Genomic DNA, 17,207 nt, shown 5'->3' with positions numbered 1-17,207 from the left:
TAGGCAAATCGGGCCTTGAATAGTAGGCTGAGAAGTGCGTTCTGGCTACTAGGTACGACATATATATATATATATATATATATATATATATATATATATATATATATATATATATATATATATATATATGATATATATTATATATATCATATTTTATATATCTTATATATGAAGGACCTTTTGTATGGAGAACTGGCATCAGGAAGGAGACCCACCGAAAGACCTCTGCTGCATTTCAAATTCGCCTGCAAATGCGACCTCAAGCAGATGAGCATCGACATCAACACTTGGGAGGCAGCAGCTGCAGACAGATCTTCCTGGAGATGCATAGTGTAGAAGGGACTCCAGCAATTCGAGGATGAACTGAAGAGGCAGGCGGAGGATAAGAGACTCTGCCCTAGAGCCAGAGCTCAACCCCCACAAGCACAACTAGGTTAGTTCACACACACACACACTGTATGTCCTTGTGATTTCATTGTGTATGACAAGTAATATTTAGCATGCCCTCTAATGGTTCAACAAACCTGGTAATGTGAAAAATCAAAGATGCTTTTAGAAGATGCTAAAACACTTGGCAGGAAATTGTACGCTTAATATGGATAGATCACAGTCCACCGCCTTTGAATAAAGTGTAGCAGCTTAATTTTTCCACATACACTACATTGAATAAACAAAAATTGGTACAAAACAAGATAAAACTACTTTTTGTGAAGGGGTGTTCAAGTCCTTACATACTGCAATAAGTGAGGTTAACACATTGAGTGAGTTTATAGGGTAAAGTAAAATATGCTCTAGCTTTCAGATATTCATTTAAGGATACCTTTAATATCAAGTATAAAGTAATTAAAATTTACATTGTACATGAGTATATAGAGTAAAACAGCCTCAATATTACAAATACATCATGGTGTACACTATACACAACTAATACATCACATTGTGATGTTCATCCAAACTTAAATTTTGTCTATTTTAGCACTAAATAATTATTGCAAAATCTTGGGAAGATCAATATCTTCCAAGACAACTGCTAATGTTATATTTTATCTCGCACACTGCTCCAGTAAGGAACTTCTCAATGTCTATAGCACAGTCCTCAAGCACTCATTATAGGAATATAAAAAAAGAGATAATAAATTACAAATCATTCATGATATTCTCAAGTTCATTAGTAATGTTAGATAAGCATTACATATGTTAAAGAATTCTACCAAAATTTACAGGTTGGTCACATATCTACTACAGAATGAATACACCAAAGTATTGTATTCATTAAAAAGGAATAATGTGCAGGAGGGGGAAGGAAATAAAACACTGAATACATCATTCATGGTAAAACATTTCACTATCAAAAAATTATTCCTTAAACTAAAATCATGAGTATTCATAGAAAACATTATCTGACTTTCATAGAGAGTATTCTTGCAGACATGGATTCACCAGCTACATCTGTATCTGCTTGTCTCCTAAATTTGGAGAATTTCTTATATCCCACAAAAAGGTCTTTACATTCACATAAAAAAAACCTGATCAATCACCAACTTGTAAGATTCATATAAACTGTACAGTACCATTTGGTATACTCTCACTGATATTCCAGAATAGTCTATAATGAACTGTATGGAAGAAAGAACTTTAAAGCACATGCCGGTAACAGTGATATTACTTTCGTGTAACTTAAGCTGAGGTCTAATAAAAAAATAAAAAAGTAATAATAGACTAACAATTCCCCAACTACTTTGTTGTCAAAGAAACCTGCAGATAAATACTTGAATGTAGCACTTAAAACTCTTGTGATAAATGACAAGCTTCTAGCACATAATAATTCAATACCAGAGGGATAAAAACAGTCATGAAGCAGTGTAACTGTAGTTTAAAAATAATGCTTTTCATAGCAATATTGTACTTAAAAATTAACTACAGTTCATGAATAATTTTGCATCTTGATCTTTCTAAGTTTGTAAAATATTGTTTTCTAAACAGATCAATAGTAATTTAGAAAATCCAAGTTTAGTTCTTTGATGCAATTTTAATCAACTCTCCAACAATCTGTTAACTTGGATTTAAATTTGTGTAAGTAAAGCATTCACTAATGATTAGCTCTAATAGATTCATTTGGAATATCATAAAAAATAATTGTCCCCTTACATCCTAAAAATTTAATATTCTCAGGTTGTTGTTGGTCGTGGTTTGAGAATAAGTTTCCCGGTGTCATCACAGGACATGTTGAAATCCACCAGAACTGCCCGTGTTCGAGATGTGATTATTGAGGGCGATACCACCTTTTTGTGAATGCCCATTATGAACAGGAGAACTGAAAAAAAGAAATATTAAGCATTTATTAATATTTAATGAAGTTTTATGTTTATCCATCTTACTCCATTCTTGATCAGTCTATGCACAGTATTTTGCTCATGCCTCTCTACCAGCTTTCATCCCTTAAATATTGTTATGATTTTCACTAATAATTTTCCTTGTCCACATTTTTACATAAATCTTCATATCCACTACTACTAATCTTTGTTTCTTTGAGAGCATACACAGTAGTTTGACATAAAGACAGACTGAAAAAGCATCCACATTCACACCCAATCTTAAAAAGAAAAAGCTGAATTTCAGCCTGTATCTTGTAATGTTTGCTCTTGACTATTGGTCTCTTAATTGGGCCGTGTTGTTAAGTCACTTCCATGACTTAAATCTTTGTTTGTACTTACGGAAAATATAATATTATCCACCTTCAAAACCACATAATGTGTTGTCTATCTTCCCTTTTTTATATTGGCAGTATATTGGTTGCCTTCCAACTTTCTGATAGTTTGCACCTGTTTCCAGTGTCTTGTTATATACTACAAAAAGTTACCAGCATGGCATGTTACAGCTGGCGAGATCATGTTTGGTCCTACTACCTTAGTTATGTCCAATTCTAGCAGATGCCTCCTTACTTCATCTCTTAATCTCAAAGTACTCCGGTGTTGCTGGGTTCAACATCATCCCACTTAGCTCGGGCATTTCCTCTTACTCTATTGTAAAGATTTATCAGAATCTTCAGTCGAAAGCCTAACACCTTCCTGTCAGTTTCTGTATTTGTGCCCTCCCCTATTCTGAGTCTCATTCTCTTTCTTGTTGTTTACCTTCTGGTGTGGTCTGGTGTGGTTGTGAAGCAGCTTGGGCTGGGTCACTGCTTTACTTGCTATACCATTCTCAAAATATCTCTGCTTCTCTTTTCATTCTGAGGTATTCATTCCTTGAATTCAGGTGCAGACAATGTCACAATAATATGGCTGAAGAGTCAATTCCCAACCCACACATCAGAAAATGAAGAAATGATGACATGTCAGTTCGTCCTGGACCATTGTCAAGTCGTGTAATATTACACAACATGAGGTAAAGGACAGATTGAAAGTTCATCATTTCTTCCTTTTCAGATGTGTGGGTTGCATTCTAGTACCCCTATGTAATTTATGAATGCAAGCGTACTCATGCATTTTGTATTAACCATGGGTTAGTCTTATGTTTTCACCATTTCCTCTCTGAGCAGTAACAAACCACTCAAATGCTTCCCAACATTCATTGGTTAGAAATACCTTATGCCTTGTGTGGCCTTCTCTAGTAAGTTTTGTCTCCCATGGTATTTCTGATAGAAGTTCTCTTATCGCCTCAATTTCTTTTACAGTATGCCAGCCTCCTACCCTCCAATTCTTTTCCTGAACTGGTCATTTCTATGTTTACCATATACTGTACAGATGTTAGTACTGTACACACAAATCACTCATTCCAAAGGGGGTCTTAAAGTTTTATTTTCCTTATTATTTATATATATATATATATATATATATATATATTATATATATATATATTTATTATTAAATATGACCGAAAAAATAAGATTAATAATTCTAACACGAATTTTCTCTATCTTTCTTATGTTTCTTTTCACTGTTGATGGTAATTCAAAGATCAATTCTGCAAAATTCATTTTTATTTCTAGTCTGACGCGACACTTGAGCGCGTTTCGTAAAACTTATTACATTTTCAAAGACTTTAGTTTACAAACACACAACTGAAACTGAATAGAGCTTACATATCTTCGAGGACCTCGAAGATGTCGCGTCAGACTAGAAATAAAAATGAATTTTGGAGAATTGATTTTTGAATTACCTCCAACAGTGAAAAGAAATGTACGAAAGATTGAGAAAATTCGTGTTAGAATTATTAATCTTACTTTTTCGGTCATATTTAATAATATATTAATATATATATATATATATATATATATATATATATATATATATATATATATATATATATATATATATATATATATATATACAGGCATACCTCAGAATAAGAGTTTAATCCGTTCCTGGAGACGCCTCGCCTTCCGAAAACTCGCATTCCGAAGTTAATTTCCCCATAAGAAATAAAGGGAAATGAATTAATCCGTTCCTGACTACCCCAAAAACCCCACATCAAACTAAATTTTTATACCTAATTTACCTAATTCATCTAAATAAACCTACAAAACTGTGTTCCAGTTATTACTTACCTTGCTGTCGAGTGCTGTAGGCGTATGGAAGATGGTGAGGAGGGGGGAGGAGGAGAGGAGTTACTGTTTGGAAGGGGAGTCCCCTTTCATAATCACATCACATAACCCCATGCCTTGTAACACTATGGATACCACTTCTCTTTCTAAATTTTTCAAACCAGCCCCTGCTTGCCTTAAACTCTTTCTTATCTGCATCACTCGTTGCAGGGGTATTCTTTAGAAGGTCTTCGTGCAACACCCTGGCTTTCTCACAAATAATGGCCTCCGAAACACTATCACCCCTCAACTCCTTGTCGTGTATCCAAATTAATAACTTTTCCACTTCTTCAAGTATTTGTGGTATTTGTGCCGTTAATGTTCTTACTCCTTTTGCCACTTTAGCACCCATAATCTTATTTTTCTTCTTAAGTATAGTGCATATTGTTGATGTGGCTTTGTTGTACTGCCTACAAAGTTCAACAACACGTGTACCGTTCTCATGCTTCCGAATGATCTCTTGTTTCTCCTCTATTGTCATCCTCACATGAGCTTTCTGGCCTTTATCCTTACCACTGGCTTTCTTGGGACCCATGGTGAGATATATAATAACAAATTGTATAGACAAATCACCAAAAATCCAACAAAACACTGAAAATACGCGAGAAGAATTGATGTGGGGGTAGTCACTGAGCGCGAGACAATAATAAACTGAGGGGCGGCGGGGCGGAGGGGCGACGAACGCGCTAGGTCGGCTGTACGCGTATCAACAAACTCGCGTCCAAACTCGCCTCCCGAAGTAACCCTCGCCTTCTGAGACAAATTTTTGGAGTAAATACACCTCGCCTTCCGAAAACCTCGCATACAGGGACAATCGCATTCCGAGGTACCACTGTGTATGTATGTATGTATGTATGTATGTATGTATGTATGTATGTATATATATATATATATATATATATATATATATATATATATATATATATATATATATATATATATATATAAATATTATATATATATATGTCGTACCTAGTAGCCAGAATGCACTTCTCAGCCTACTATGCAAGGCCCGATTTGCCTAATAAGCCAAGTTTTCATGATTTAATGTTTTTTTGACTACCTAACCTAACCTAACTTTTTTGGCTACCTAACCTAACCTAACCTATAAAGATAGGTTAGGTAGGGTTGGTTAGGTTCGGTCATATATCTACGTTAATTTTCAATCCAATAAAATAAAATTGACCTCATACATAATGAAATGGGTAGCTTTTATCATTTCATAAGAAAAAAAATTGAGAAAATATATTAATTCATGAAAACTTGGCTTATTAGGCAAATTGGGCCTTGCATAGTAGGCTGAGAAGTGCGTTCTGGCTACTAGGTACGACATTATATATATATATATATATATATATATATATATATATATATATATATATATATATATATATATATATATATATATATATATATATATATATATATATATATATATATATATATATATATATATATATATATATATATATATATATATATATATATATATATATATATATATATATATATATATATATATATATATATATATATATATATATATATATATATATATATATATATATATATATATATATATATATATATATATATATATATATATATATATATATATATATATATATATATATATATATATATATATATATATATATATATATATATATATATATATATATATATATATATATATATATATATATATATATATATATATATATATATATATATATATATATATATATATATATATATATATATATATATATATATATATATATATATATATATATATATACAGTATATATATATACACACACACACACATGAAAGTTCTTACATTCTTGTACAGCCACTAGCACGCGTAGCGTTTCAGGCAAATATCTGACTCAAAGTGAGTATGAGCATAAACCTGGCTGGTTCATCATTACCCCGCATTCCTGTGGATCCCTTGACATTTTGGCTTAGCAATTTTCTGACTCCTGCTAACAGTGGTCAAAAATCATCTACCCCTGTGAAGGACAAATAAAAACTTCCGAAATTTAATTGATACTGATAATGATTCATCAAAAATAGGATGAAGATACCGATACATCGGCTATACCTCTACATAATTATTCACCAAAACCATATAATAATTTTTTATAAGTAATTGCCTGTTTTCACTAATACAAACACAGTATACAGAAAATTCACAGTTTATTCAAATTTTGAGAGCGTTGATGTGAACATATAGTCGTGTGAAATAATTAAATAATTATTCACAGTTTATTCAAATTTTGAGATCGTTGATGTGAACATATAGTCGTGTGAAATAATTAAATAAAAACCTCAAACTATTGAAGTGAGCTTACTTAATGCAGAAGCAGCAAAAGTGAAGAAGAGGTGATTGAGAAGGGACTGGACAAAAGATGCATCTTGTGTTATAGGATCAGTGAGCCAGAGGTAGGCACCAAGAGCTGTGCTTGTAGCTACAATCGCCAGCACCACTGAAAGGGAAGTATTATTTTAAACACACAAATATTTACCTATATGTTGCAGCACTGTGTACTTAATAAATAATATAAGCACTTGAACCATATATAAACACACAATTTATAATTTGTAAATGATGTGAAACAGTTTTCAACTCAAAAACAATGAAAAAGTGTAAAAGCCTAATAGAAATACTGTACAGTATTTTACAATGCATGTGTATGAAGGACAGTGAACCCTCACATTTCTGGACTCAAGTTCTTGCATTAGCTTCTCATTGTGCATAGTTCTACACACACATTTGACTCCCACCACTTGTACAGTAACAACTTGGACCATTTTTTACACTGAATATATCATGGTGAACACTTGGTTTTCTGCTGCGTCACAAATTATTGGGAACATGTTTAAGTTACAATGTTATTGGTAACTTTCAGTATAAATAATTTTAAATTCATACACAATATACCAATACTTACCTATCAGTTACTACAGGGGAGGAGATTTACAGTAGCTCTTTATGCACTGCCTCCTAGCCGATAATACCTGACGCGCTATTACCTCTCTCAACATTAATGTATTCATCACACTTTCTTAAAGTTGTGGATGGAATTGTCTTCAAAAACCTCTTCCTTCAGTGCATTCCACTTGCTCACCACCTGTACAGGGAATGAGAACTTCCTTACATCTTTTCGACTAATTTGTGTGTCCAGCTTCCAGTGATGTCCCCTTGTCCTACCTCATTTTAATTTAAATAACTTCCTTTATCCACTTGTCTATTTCCCCTCAAAATCTTGTATGTAACTATCATATCTCTTGTGTTTCTTTCCCCTCCAAGATTGTGAGGGTCAGTTCTCACAATCTGTCCACATTGCTGGCGCTTCTCAATTTTGGTACCAAGTGTAATAATCTCCCCGGTGGTTGCAAACTCACAAACTTTCTCGTGTTTGAGTATATATTTCAAAAGGTATGGGTTCCATGCTGGTGATGCATACTCAAGTAATGGTCTTATATAGGCAGTGTGTACGGACTGGAAAACCACCTTGTTTAGATTCTTAAATGATGTTTTTATGTTTGCTAACTTCCCATATGTTGCTGATGTTATCCTGCTCACATAAGCTTCTGGTGTTAATGTTGAGATTATGCCTACTCCCAGGTCTTTTCTCTTAACATTTCTTGTAACTGCCTCTAATGTAATGTTGAACACTAAAGTAAATGGGTAACACAAGATCCCTGCAGCCTCTTTCAATAACCATGATATCTGGTCTGGTCCTACTGCTTTTGCTATATCTAGCTCCTCCAGTTGTCATTTTACCTCTTCTATACTGTATTAGTTTGAATTCTGTCTACCGTTGTTTCTGGTCATCTGTCATCTCCTACTTAGGCACCAATCTGGTTCTGGTTTGTAGACCTGCTTGAGCCTCTTGTTGAGTTGTTCATCACACTTTTTTGTCATTCTCTAAAAGTGCTTCTGTCCCCGCAGTTTATTCACATGGTCTCGTACTATTGTTTTCTTCTACAAATGGCTGTGCCACAACTTACATTGGCTCTATGGTTTTGCCGCAAGGTTATTTTCAAACTGCTGCTCTACTGGCCACCTGATTCTGGTGTACTCATTCCTGGCACTCTTTAGTCCCTCTACATTTGCCTCTGTACCAATGTTCTTATACTTTTCCATGTCTTTTTCTGTCCTTTCTCAGTTGCACTCTGGCATACCAGGCTGCGATTCATATTTCAGGCTGCGAGCAGCCGCATTGAACAGCTTGGTTGATCAAACCAGCAACCAGGATGCCTGGTCAGAGACCAGGCCGCGGGAACATTGATCCCCAAAATTGTCAACAGGTAGGCACTGTACAAGAGTTTACACTTTGATTAGGTGGCTCATGGATGATGATGATGGTGATGATAACACAGTCACCTCCTGATGCTTGGCCTCAATGATGGCTTGGATGAACAATCCTCATATAATCGAACATTTGCATGCTATACTGAACAATTTGGAATGAACACAATTTATTCGAACCATCAAGGAATTAATTACATTTTATCTAATGACCATCATTAGAATTCATCTAGATTCATTAGATCATAGATCCACTGTATGCACAAACATATGTTTCATAATTTTTGTTGGAAAACTTAAAAAAATTGACATACATTATATTATATATATATATATATATATATATATATATATATATATATATATATATATATATATATATATTAGTATATTTTGGTAGCAGTCTTTCCTGTAGACATATATTATTAAATATGACCGAGAAAGTAAGATTAATAATTCTAACACGAATTTTCTCAATCTTTCGTACATTTCGTTTCACTGTTGGAGGTAAATAAAAAATCAATTCTCCAAAATTCATTTTTATTTCTAGTCTGACGCGACACGAGCGCGTTTCGTAAAACTTATTACATTTTCAAAGACTTTAGTTCACAAATACACAACTGAATAGAACTTACGCATCTCCGATTTTATATCTACATTTGAGTGAGGTGGGAGGGGTGATGTGGCATTAACACAAGACAGAACAAGATGTGGTATTAATAGGGTATTAATTTCATCAACACAAGACAGAACAAGAGTATTAATAGGGTATTAATTTCATCAACACAAGACAGAACACGAAACAATGGATATTGAATAGAAGTGTTTGTAGAAAGCCTATTGGTTCATATTTCTTGATGCTTCTATATTGGAGCGGAGTCTTGAGGTGGGTAGAATATAGTTGTGCAATAATTGGCTGTTGATTGCTGGTGTTGACTTCTTGATGTGTAGTGCCTCGCAAACGTCAAGCCGCCTGCTATCGCTGTATCTATCGATCATTTCTGTGTTGTTTACTAGGATTTCTCTGGCGATGGTTTGGTTGTGGGAAGAGATTATATGTTCCTTAATGGAGCCCTGTTGCTTATGCATCGTTAAACGCCTAGAAAGAGATGTTGTTGTCTTGCCTATATACTGGGTTTTTTGGAGCTTACAGTCCCCAAGAGGGCATTTGAAGGCATAGACGACGTTAGTCTCTTTTAAAGCGTTCTGTTTTGTGTCTGGAGAGTTTCTCATGAGTAGGCTGGCCGTTTTTCTGGTTTTATAGTAAATCGTCAGTTGTATCCTCTGATTTTTGTCTGTAGAGATAACGTTTCTATTAACAATATCATTCAGGACCCTTTCCTCCGTTTTATGAGCTGTGGAAAAGAAATTCCTGTAAAATAGTCTAATGGGGGGGTATAGGTGTTGTGTTAGTTGTCTCTTCAGAGGTTGCATGGCTTTTCACTTTCCTTCTTATGATGTCTTCGACGAAACCATTGGAGAAGCCGTTATTGACTAGGACCTGCCTTACCCTACAGAGTTCTTCGTCGACTTGCTTCCATTCTGAGCTGTGGCTGAGAGCACGGTCGACATATGCGTTAACAACACTCCTCTTGTACCTGTCTGGGCAGTCGCTGTTGGCATTTAGGCACATTCCTATGTTTGTTTCCTTAGTGTAGACTACAGTGTGGAAACCTCCGCCCTTTTCCATGACTGTTACATCTAGAAAGGGCAGCTTCCCATCCTTTTCCATCTCGTAAGTGAAACGCAGCACGGAACTCTGCTCAAATGCCTCCTTCAGCTCCTGCAGATGTCTGACATCAGGTACCTGTGTAAAAATGTCGTCAACATACCTGCAGTATATGGCCGGTTTCAAGTTCATGTCGACTAAGACTTTTTGCTCGATGGTACCCATGTAGAAGTTTGCAAACAGGACACCTAGGGGAGAACCCATGGCGACCCCATCTACTTGCTTATACATGTGTCCATCCGGGCTCAAGAAGGGTGCCTCTTTAGTACAAGCTTGGAGTAGTTTCCTCAGAATATTTTCTGGTATGTCAAGAGGAGTACAGGCTGGATCACGATACACTCTGTCGGCTATCATTCCGATTGTCTCGTCCACAGGTACGTTGGTAAACAGCGATTCTACGTCCAACGAGGCTCTTATCCCTGTGGCCCGTGTGCCCCGCAGTAAGTCAACAAATTCCTTTGGAGACTTCAGGCTGAAGGCGCAAGGAACATAAGGAGTCAGCAGGCCGTTGAGTCGCTTCGCCAGTCTGTACGTGGGTGTGGGTATCTGGCTAATGATTGGCCGAAGTGGGTTTCCAGGCTTGTGCGTCTTGACATTTCCATACGCATATCCAGGTTTATATTCCCCAATGATCTTTGGCAGGTGGAGTCCGGTGGAGTCGTGATCCAGCCTGTACTCCTCTTGACATACCAGAAAATATTCTGAGGAAACTACTCCAAGCGTGTACTAAAGAGGCACCCTTCTTGAGCCCGGATGGACACATGTATAAGAACAGAACTCTGTAGGGTAAGGCAGGTCCTAGTCAATAACGGCTTCTCCAATGGTTTCGTCGAAGACATCATAAGAAGGAAAGTGAAAAGCCATGCAACCTCTGAAGAGACAACTAACACAACACCTATACCCCCTATTAGACTATTTTACAGGAATTTCTTTTCCACAGCTCATAAAACGGAGGAAAGGGTCCTGAAAGATATTGTTAATAGAAACGTTATCCCTACAGACAAAAATCAGAGGATACAACTGACGATTTACTATAAAACCAGAAAAACGGCCAGCCTACTCATGAGAAACTCTCCAGACACAAAACAGAACGCTTTAAAAGAGACTAACGTCGTCTATGCCTTCAAATGCCCTCTTGGGGACTGTAAGCTCCAAAAAACCCAGTATATAGGCAAGACAACAACATCTCTTTCTAGGCGTTTAACGATGCATAAGCAACAGGGCTCCATTAAGGAACATATAATCTCTTCCCACAACCAAACCATCGCCAGAGAAATCCTAGTAAACAACACAGAAATGATCGATAGATACAGCGATAGCAGGCGGCTTGACGTTTGCGAGGCACTACATATCAAGAAGTCAACACCAGCAATCAACAGCCAATTATTGCACAACTATATTCTACCCACCTCAAGACTCCGCTCCAATATAGAAGCATCAAGAAATATGAACCAATAGGCTTTCTACAAACACTTCTATTCAATATCCATTGTTTCGTGTTCTGTCTTGTGTTGATGAAATTAATACCCTATTAATACTCTTGTTCTGTCTTGTGTTGATGAAATTAATACCCTATTAATACCACATCTTGTTCTGTCTTGTGTTAATGCCACATCACCCCTCCCACCTCACTCAAATGTAGATATAAAATCGGAGATGCGTAAGTTCTATTCAGTTGTGTATTTGTGAACTAAAGTCTTTGAAAATGTAATAAGTTTTACGAAACGCGCTCGTGTCGCGTCAGACTAGAAATAAAAATGAATTTTGGAGAATTGATTTTTGATTTACCTCCAACAGTGAAACGAAATGTACGAAAGATTGAGAAAATTCGTGTTAGAATTATTAATCTTACTTTCTCGGTCATATTTAATTATATATATATATATATATATATATATATATATATATATATATATATATATATATATATATATATATATATATATATATATATATATATATATATAATATATATAATATATATGTCGTACCTAGTAGCCAGAACTCACTTCTCAGCCTACTATGCAAGGCCCGATTTGCCTAATAATCCAAGTTTTCATGATTTAATTGTTTTTCGGCTACCTAACTTACCTAACCTAACTTTTTTGGCTACCTAACCTAACCTATAAAGATAGATTAGGTTAGGTTAGGTAGGGTTGGTTAGGTTCGGTCATATATCTACGTTAATTTTAACTCCAAAAAAAAAAATTGACCTCATTCATAATGAAATGGGTAGCTTTATCATTTCATAATCAAAAAATTAGAGAACATATATTAATTCAGGAAAACTTGGCTTATTAGGCAAATTGGGCCTTGCATAGTAGGCTGAGAAGTGCATTCTGGCTACTAGATACGACATATATATAATATATATATATATATATATATATATATATATATATATATATATATATATATATATATATATATATATATATATATATATATATATATATTATATATATGTCGTATCTAGTAGCCAGAATGCACTTCTCAGCCTACTATGCAAGGCCCAATTTGCCTAATAAGCCAAGTTTTCCTGAATTAATATATGTTCTCTAATTTTTTTCTTATGAAATGATAAAGCTACCCATTTCATTATGAATGAGGTCAATTTTTTTTTTTGGAGTTAAAATTAACGTAGATATATGACCGAACCTAACCAACCCTACCTAACCTAACCTAATCTATCTTTATAGGTTAGGTTAGGTAGCCAAAAAAGTTAGGTTAGGTAAGTTAGGTAGCCGAAAAACAATTAATTCATGAAAACTTGGATTATTAGGCAAATCGGGCCTTGCATAGTAGGCTGAGAAGTGAGTTCTGGCTACTAGGTACGACATATATATTATATATTATATATATATATATATATATATATATATATATATATATATATATATATATATATATATATATATGTATATGTCGTACCTAGTAGCCAGAACGCACTTCTCAGCCTACTATGCAAGGCCCGATTTGCCTAATAAGCCAACTTTTCATGAATTAATATTTTTTCGACTACCTAACCTACCTAACCTAACCTAACCTAACTTTTTCAGGCTACCTAACCTAACCTAACCTATAAAGATAGGTTAGGTTAGGTTAGGTAGGGTTGGTTAGGTTCGGTCATATATCTACGTTAATTTTAACTCTAATAAAAAAAAATTTACCTCATACATAATGAAATGGGTAGCTTTATCATTTCATAAGAAAAAAATTAGAGAAAATATATTAATTCAGGAAAACTTGGCTTATTAGGCAAATCGGGCCTTGCATAGTAGGCTGAGAAGTGCGTTCTGGCTACTAGGTACGACATAAATATATATATATATATATATATATATATATATATATATATATATATATATATATATATATATATATATATATATATATATATATAATATGTCGTACCTAGTAGCCAGAACGCACTTTTTGGCCTACTATGCAAGGCCCGATTTGCATAATAAGCGAAGTTTTCATGAATTAATGTTTTTTCGACAACCTAACCTACCTAACCTAACCTAAGTTTTTCGGGTACCTAACCTAACCTAACCTTTAAAGATAGGTTAGGTTAGGTTAGGTAGGGTTGGTTAGGTTCGGTCATATATCTACGTTAATTTTAACTCCAATATAAAAAATTGACCTCATACATAATGAAATGGGTAGCTTTATCATTTCATAAGAAAAAAATTAGAGAAAATATATTAATTCATGAAAACTTGGCTTATTATGCAAATCGGGCCTTGCATAGTAGGCCAAAAAGTGCGTTCTGGCTACTAGGTACGACATATATATATATATATATATATATATATATATATATATATATATATATATATATATATATATATATATATATATATATATATATATATATATATATATATATATATATATATATATGTATATATAATGTCGTACCTAGTAGCCAGAATGCACTTCTCGGCCTACTATGCAAGGCCCGATTTGCCTAATAAGCCTAGTTTTTCTGAATTAATATATTTTCTCTAATTTTTTTCTTATGAAATGATAAAGCTACCCATATCATTATGTATGAGGTCATTTTTTTTTTATTGGAGTTAAAATTAACGAAGATATATGACCGAACCTAACCAACCCTACCTAACCTATCTTTATAGGTTAGGTTAGGTTAGGTAGCCGAAAAAGTTAGGTTAGGTAGGTTAGGTAGTCGAAAAACTATTAATTCACAAAAACTTGGCTTATTAGGCAAATTGGGCCTTGCATAGTAGGCTGAGAAGTGCGTTCTGGCTACTAGGTACGACATATATATATACTGTATATATATATATATATATATATATATATATATATATATATATATATATATAAATAAAGACAAAATTCCTTTTAGAATACCAGAGCTTCAAATTAGATAATTATAGTATAAATATAAAATGTAAAATAAAAATACAATCTACTTTACGCAGTAGAGTTTACCATTGGCATTAATGTATCTGCCGAGAACACCGCACACATAAATCTTCAGCAACTTGGTTTTTTTACAGTACAGTACTTACTTCTCCAACGGGTTGTGGCAGGCTGCAGCCGAGCAATTACTTCTGTTAGCCTTCGTTCAAATGCTTTTAGATCTGAAAGATGCAAGTTTATTACATATTGTATCCAGCATTTTTTTATCTTTCAACTATAGTATTTAAGCTAACTTGTTAGTAAATTAACACTCGTTTTGACCATTCTGACTCGTTTAACTAAAGCCATGATTTTGTTTATCTAAAGAATCTAGTAACTGTACCTTCACATGCTGTTTGCTCGAGAGACATGTCTGCAAAAGTCTTTCCTGTAAAAGTAAAATTGGGAAATTACTGAAAGCTGGGAAATTAATAGATTAAATTCTACAAATCAAACTGGAAATTTGAATAAGGCTAAAATATAATAGAATGTAGTTTTAACTTTTTAAATCACTGTGCAAACTAATATACGTACTGTATATGAAAAAATCTTGAAGACGAAGGACAGCACAATTTAGTTGTTTTAGTGCATGTATGTTTCCCTAATAAAATAAAACAAATTTTTGTATTTAAATAACATAGATATTGATGAAAACCTTGGTTTAACGATTACTGCCTGGAAGGCAAACAATGTTGTTGTTATGGATGACAACAGGACAAAACCATATGCATTTTCAGACTAGGTCTCAGAATGGAAACCAATATAGGAGTCAATTTCCCCCCCAAGAAACATAACCATTTGGCAAAACTAAATTACCTTTTTGTGGGGATACACCTGGTGACACCTAGCCACCATTGACAAGGCAGGTGCTGACTACTAACATCACACACAGCATAAGTCTACTCTGCAAGGTGAAGACATCCACCAACTATGGCAGCAGAGCAAGAGCCAGATGCCAGCCATATCCAGAGGGCACACCATGAATAGCCAGGACTCGTTAACTCCAGGAACTCTCAGCCAAGGTGGTGTCAATCAACCAACTCATTGCGCCAAGATCCAAAATGAAAATATCAAAGAATCTTAACTTCCCTGTGGCCCCAGGCGATGTATATGCCTGGAGTTGGATCAATCATGGATATTAAATAAAGATATTTGGAATCAAAATTGTAATCCTAAAGGCAGGAATTGTAAAACATTTTTTTAGCAACTTCCAGGCGGATCATGAGCCAGGCAGAGTGGGGTCTAAGGCCTACCTTGAGGCTACCTTGAGGTGCTTCCGGGGCTTAGTGTCCCCGCGGCCCGGTCGTCGACCAGGCCTCCTGGTTGCTGGACTGATCAACCAGGCTGTTAGACGCGGCTGCTCGCAGCCGCGTCTAACAGCCTGAAAAATGTTTGAATTGGCTATATCATTGCTACTCTTTTAAACAAATAACCAACCAAAACCCAACCTATCATAACCAAAGAAAAATAAATAACATTGTTTTATATATAGTGTGCATAAGGTGTTTGGCATCACATCATAAGTTTTAATGTTAGCACAACTTTTGGCTGGGCATCCACTCAGTGCCAAGGTTCAACCAGGCAGCTAGCTAAATAATCAACCACTGTATTATACAAGACACATTTATCCACCCATGTAACTTGGCACACTTTCGTTTGGTAGTTTAATTTAAAACAACTACGAATATTTAGCAACTTCTCAAACATCTTAAACCTAGCTTTACAAAGCATTTTACCTTTCATAAACAGTCATGTCATCAAGGTGACCGTGTTTGATGCCCGATACAGGTCTACACCTCACTCATTCACCCTTAGGGTGCATCCCATCCCACTATCATCATCGCCCCTAAATCAACAACACTCACCAGCCCACACCTGCACACCACACTAACCCACACATGCACACCTCATTCACTAACCCACACGTGCACACCTCACTAACCCACACGTGCACACCTCACTAACCTACACCTGCACAACTCACTAACCTACACCTGCACATCTTACTAACCCACACCTGTACTCACAATACTTGGTGATAGAGTACGAGTCAACGCTCCCCGCCCGGTCAGGCCAGCTGGTCACACATAAACAAACATCCTGTAAGACCTCTCCTCATTGGTCAGCGCTCACACCTTCTCGAC

General features: G+C 35.1%; 1 protein-coding gene across 3 annotated transcripts; it reads right to left on the bottom strand.

The window, feature by feature from the left end:
- Positions 1 to 792: 792 nt before the first annotated feature.
- Positions 793 to 17,183, bottom strand: Cnep1r2 (CTD nuclear envelope phosphatase 1 regulatory subunit 2). 3 transcript variants are annotated; one of them, XM_069334634.1, is made up of 6 exons: positions 17,091 to 17,151; positions 15,880 to 16,177; positions 15,407 to 15,451; positions 15,174 to 15,245; positions 6,940 to 7,074; positions 793 to 2,314 (listed from the first exon to the last, which is right to left on the bottom strand). In XM_069334634.1, exons 3-6 carry the CDS (start codon positions 15,432 to 15,434, stop codon positions 2,169 to 2,171), a joined length of 381 nt encoding a protein of 126 aa, XP_069190735.1. In that variant the 5' UTR covers positions 15,435 to 15,451; positions 15,880 to 16,177; positions 17,091 to 17,151; the 3' UTR covers positions 793 to 2,168. The 3 variants fall into 3 exon arrangements, with proteins under 3 accessions (XP_069190735.1, XP_045599464.1, XP_045599462.1); XM_045743508.2 differs by having other exon boundaries at positions 15,880 to 16,103; XM_045743506.2 differs by lacking the exon at positions 15,880 to 16,177 and having other exon boundaries at positions 17,091 to 17,183.
- Positions 17,184 to 17,207: the final 24 nt, after the last annotated feature.

This window comes from Procambarus clarkii, chromosome 31 (genome assembly GCF_040958095.1).
Source record: "Procambarus clarkii isolate CNS0578487 chromosome 31, FALCON_Pclarkii_2.0, whole genome shotgun sequence".
Lineage (NCBI taxonomy): Eukaryota > Metazoa > Arthropoda > Malacostraca > Decapoda > Cambaridae > Procambarus > Procambarus clarkii.
Note: the sequence above shows the minus strand (reverse complement) of the source record. Positions and strands in the feature narration are given on the sequence as shown.